The 4,447-nt window shown below is 60.2% G+C and overlaps 1 protein-coding gene across 1 annotated transcript in view; it reads right to left on the bottom strand.

Moving 5' to 3' along the window:
• Positions 1-57: 57 nt before the first annotated feature.
• Positions 58-4,447, bottom strand: part of LOC104506002 (ankyrin repeat and fibronectin type-III domain-containing protein 1-like) — a gene marked incomplete at both ends in the record, with an annotated part of 15,888 nt that continues 11,498 nt past the window's right edge. Inside the window, 7 exons of the mRNA XM_010146795.1 lie at positions 58-165; positions 692-858; positions 1,129-1,297; positions 2,046-2,196; positions 2,493-2,659; positions 2,993-3,208; positions 3,591-3,710. Coding sequence (XP_010145097.1) covers positions 58-165; positions 692-858; positions 1,129-1,297; positions 2,046-2,196; positions 2,493-2,659; positions 2,993-3,208; positions 3,591-3,710 — 1,098 coding nt within the window. The remainder of the gene's footprint in view (positions 166-691; positions 859-1,128; positions 1,298-2,045; positions 2,197-2,492; positions 2,660-2,992; positions 3,209-3,590; positions 3,711-4,447) is intronic.

Genomic DNA, 4,447 nt, shown 5'->3' with positions numbered 1-4,447 from the left:
AAGGTAGTCAAGGTGGGACAAGGCGGATCGGGTTTTCTCCTTGACTGCACTGCCAGCCTCGCTGAGGAAGCCGCTGAGAGAGATCCCGCAGGAGGGCTGCTTGTACCGGGCGTGTTGCAAGGCATCCATAATCCAGCGCATCTCGCGCCAGATCTCCTCCATTTGCTGCCAAAATGGGAAAAGGAGGATCCCTTTCAAAAAGTGAACAACAACAAGAACAAAGCCCCAGAGCAAAACACAGGGTCTCCACAAACCTTTCCCAAGAGGAGAAAGCTTGGGGGAAGCCCTGAGTCAGGCAATCCCAAGGAAGTGCTCTCAGGTGGGAAGATGCTGCTCTGACCACCAGCAGCTCCCAGCTCAGCAGGACCTGCCTGCTGCAGGCCGGAGTGCTGGGAAACGGGGTAGCATTGGGTGTTTTTTCATCCCAAAATGCACTTCCCAGACCTTTCCTAGCAAGCTGGGGACCTGCAGAGCAGGAGCCCCCGGCACTCTAAGCGTGATTTTTAATGTGATCATTGCTGTAAGAAGTTTCTAGCCAAAGCCCTGCCTGTCTGCCATGTCAGAGACCCCCCGGGGCCACCGCCACCAACCCTGGTGAGGATGCTCCTGTGGCTCATCCCGGGCATGGCTGTCCTGGCCACGGCCCCTGGGCACCACTGAGCCTGGCTCCCTCCCAACACGCTCCCACTACCTGGATGTAGTCCTGCACTTGCTGGTGCCTCTGCTTTGCGGTAGAGAGCTCGGCATCGGAGAAAGCCTCCCTGAGGCTCTGCTGAGAGAGGAGCGACTCCAGCTCCAGGAGGGCAGACACCTGGCAGTACTGGATGATGAACTCCCGGTCGTATGTGAAGAAGTGGACTGGGGAGAGATAAAAACAAGAGGGGGGAATGAAAAATATCAGGTCCCTTGCTATGGATGGCCTACAGGCTCTTCCTTGCTCACCCAACACAGGGAGGAGGCAGTGCTTGCCCTCTAGCCTGCCTGGACAGCCCTCAGCATCCCCCTCCATCCCTCCTCTTCTGGGAAAGATGAGGGAGCTCCAGCCCACCCCACTGCCCGTCCCAGCTCTCAGGAGGTCTCGGGACCAGGAGACCAGCAAGGTTGGGTTTGGATGTCCCCTCTCCTCACCTAGCTCGAAGATCTGCAGCGGCAGCGTGAGAAAGCCGGAGCGAGGGGTGTAGGGGTTGTTCTGGCCCGGAGCAGTGCAGACGTCGTCTGACGGAGGAAGCAGCAGCAGGAAGGAGACTTGGCCCCCAAAGTCCAGCACCTCTTGGCTATACAGGCGGAAATCTTTGGCCTGCAAAAAGACACTGCAGGTAAGAGCTGCAAACATTGCCTGGTGGGCCCTTCACCGAGTCCTTGTCTGCAGAGGAGTCCTCATGGACTGCCCCTAGGCAGGGGCTCCTTGCTTCTGGCATAATCTGCGCACACATCTTTCTCTCTTACTTCTCCTAAAAGTCTGTGAACTACTGGTTAAAGTCACTACCACAGGGTCTCAGAGAAGTGCCACCAGCCTTGGTCTCAGCCCTGCTCAGAGAGGTGCCCTCACAGCTGCCCGGCCAGCAGCACGCGCCTGGAGCTGGGGCTTGGGGGGCACCTTCCCAGCGAACACTCAGCACGGCGGAGGAGGGATTTCTCCTCATGCAGTCTGTCCTAGGGGGCTGCAGCTCTGTCCCATCACTGCCCAGAGACCATCCTGCTTTGGAGGGACAGAGCTGGGCCGGTCTCGTGCTGCAAGGGCTGAGCCCAGGACCAAACCACACAGCAGGCAATAATGCAAACCCAGATTCACCTTCTCTGCTTCAGAAGTACAAGTGAGGGTAAGACAAACAGCTCCTGTGGACACCTTCCCTGGGCAGGCAGGTGCCTCTGATGCTGATTGCCCACCACTTGCCTTCTATTTGCACAGGACTAACACCCAGTCTAGGCTTCGGGCCCCCAAGGAGGGACCAGGCGCTGCAGGGCCGTACCTGCTGCAGTGACCAGCACAGTGCTGCATGGCTTCTTCCCCTTCCTCCTCCCCAGACCTCGGCACTGACTCCTACCTCTTGCAATGGGATGTTGACCAGGGTCATCAGCTCCTTGATGGCCACCTGGAGCTCCTGAAACAAGTGGTTCTGGGAGGTCTCAGCCTCTGTCTCTGCAGGAACAGGCTCCTCCACGCTGGCCATCTTCTGCAGCCATTCCCACTCCTCCCTGGAGAAGAGAGAGACAGGCACATGCAGGAGGGAGCAGCTCGGGGTGGACCTGAACATGCACTCGCTGTGAGAGCTGTTTACTGGGCTGCTCCTCCCCAGGCAGTGCAGCACCCCAAGGGATGTGGGACGTGCAGAGGTAGAGGGGGACCTTGGTTTTCTCGGTCACCAGGCATGCCAGGCAGCAGGGCCGGGAGGGAATATTATGCTGCTGCCAGGAGCCTGGGAGCAGAAGCAGGAGGTGATGGGTGCTTGAGGAGCCTGGCTGCCCCGGGTGAGCTGCCCTGCAAGCCCCACCTGGAAATGTTGGGGTTGGAGCGAATCTTGACGTGGCACAGGATGTTGGGGAGCTGCTCCGGCACCAGCACTCGAATCTGATCCACGGCACTGCAGAGCTTCAAGTAGCCCAGGTAGAGGCCCGGGGAGAGGGCATGGCTGCTCTGCTGGTGGTAAGCCAGCTTGTCCTGAGGAGAAAGGCAGGGCTGGACTGAGCGAGTCCTCACAACAGGCTCCCTCCTGCCCTCACGCTGGCTGCTGTGGCAGAGCCAGCCCAGCCAGCCAAAGGGAAGCAGCAGAGCAGGCACAATCTGGTGCTGCTGGGATGAATCCAGTGCCAGCCTGCTGCCACCCCTCAAAGCAACAGGGCTTTTGCAGGCTGGTTGGGCTCTGCTCCCCCTCTGCCTGCAGCCAGGGCCAAACCCTCAGCTCAGGCTCTGCCGTGGCCTTCCCAGTCCGAGGGGGAGCAGAAAGCACTGACAGTTCTGCAAAGGAGCCCACTGCAATTCCCGGTGCAGTACCTGGATGGAGATGAGCAGTGTGTCCAGAGCAGTGGGCTCCTCCAGGGAGGACACGGACTTGCGGCTGGTCTGCAGCTTGCAGATGGGAACCCAGCGGACACTCTCAAAGGTCTGGTTGGTCTTCACCTCCTTCAGGGTGACGATGAGGATGTTGCCTTGTTTGTCTTTGACAGGCTCAAAGAAGACCTGCCCCAGGTCCTGGATGCCCAGCAGCCCCTGCACGATGGGATGGGGGGCAGGAGAAAGCAGCAAGTCAGGGGTCATCCTTGAGGCACTGTACTCTGAGGATATGGGCAGCCAGAAGGTGACTGGGGGGTGTCTCCCCTCCACCTGCTGGAAAGCAGCCTACCCCACAAGCACTCACTGACAGCCCCCAGACCCTCTGCACAAGAGTGCCATGAAGCCTGACGCCCCACTGCCTCACGACCAGGGTCCTGGCAGGGAGGACATGGCAGAGGCACCCCATCCTGCTGCCGACTCAGCCATGGGCAGGACTGGCAGAGCTGGGGGTGCGGCACACACACGTGCTGCTCCCAAGGCAACCTGGCCCACAGTGCCCTCAGGAAGCACTCACTCCCCGCCCCAGGCCCAGCCTCACCTGCATTTGTGAGATGGCCAGCAGCATCTTGAAGCGTGTCTGCAGGATGCAGGAACAGGATGACTGGGAGACGGTGACACACTGCCGCAGCCACAGGATCTCATCCCACATGCACGACACCTGCAGCACACGAACGGGCCGTCACCGCCAGCTGCTGCCTGCAGCCAGTTCACACAAAGGTGTTTGGGGGAAATCCATTCGCCCTTCTCCTTGAGCTGGCTTAGGAACGTGTACCTGCACGTATCAGCTCGCAGCAGGGGTGCGATTCCCTATGGCACCCCGAGATGCCTCCAGAGCCTGTACCTGAGGGAAGCACTGTGCTGCGTCCACTTGGGTATCTGCATTCATCTAGGACTGAGACCTTCTTAAGTTTGAGCCAAGACAGCCAACAGAAGGAGGGAGAAGATAGTCTTCTCCCTCAGGAGATAAGAACCATCCAGCTGATTTTGGCCCTGAGCTACCCACCTGCCCCTCCACTGAGCCTACTGACAGCGGAGGACCCGGCAGCAGCATCCTGCACGTCCTGCTCTGTACAACAGAGGCAGAGCCGCCTCGGCAGGATGCTGCGGGGAAGCAGTTAAACAGCTGAGAAGCCGCTGGCATCCCTGCGGAGAGGCTGCGCCCACCCGTCACGGCACGCAGCGCGGCGCCGCTCCATCGCCCACCTTTGGGCTTCCAGGGGCTGGGGTGGAAATGCCATTCCCTGGAGGTTTCTTGGCCTGCAGGCTGCCAAGGCCTTGCGCCCGGGGCGGAGTGGGAGCTGCCAGCCGAAGGCAGCAGCGGTGCACGATGCCGGCTTGGATCACCCCAGCACTCCCGGCTGCCACCGGCTCTGCCTCGCTGGGACGAGTGGCTGG

This window comes from Eurypyga helias, unplaced genomic scaffold, assembly GCF_000690775.1.
Source record: "Eurypyga helias isolate BGI_N326 unplaced genomic scaffold, ASM69077v1 scaffold20212, whole genome shotgun sequence".
NCBI lineage: Eukaryota > Metazoa > Chordata > Aves > Eurypygiformes > Eurypygidae > Eurypyga > Eurypyga helias.
This window is presented reverse-complemented; position numbering and strand designations above follow the sequence as displayed.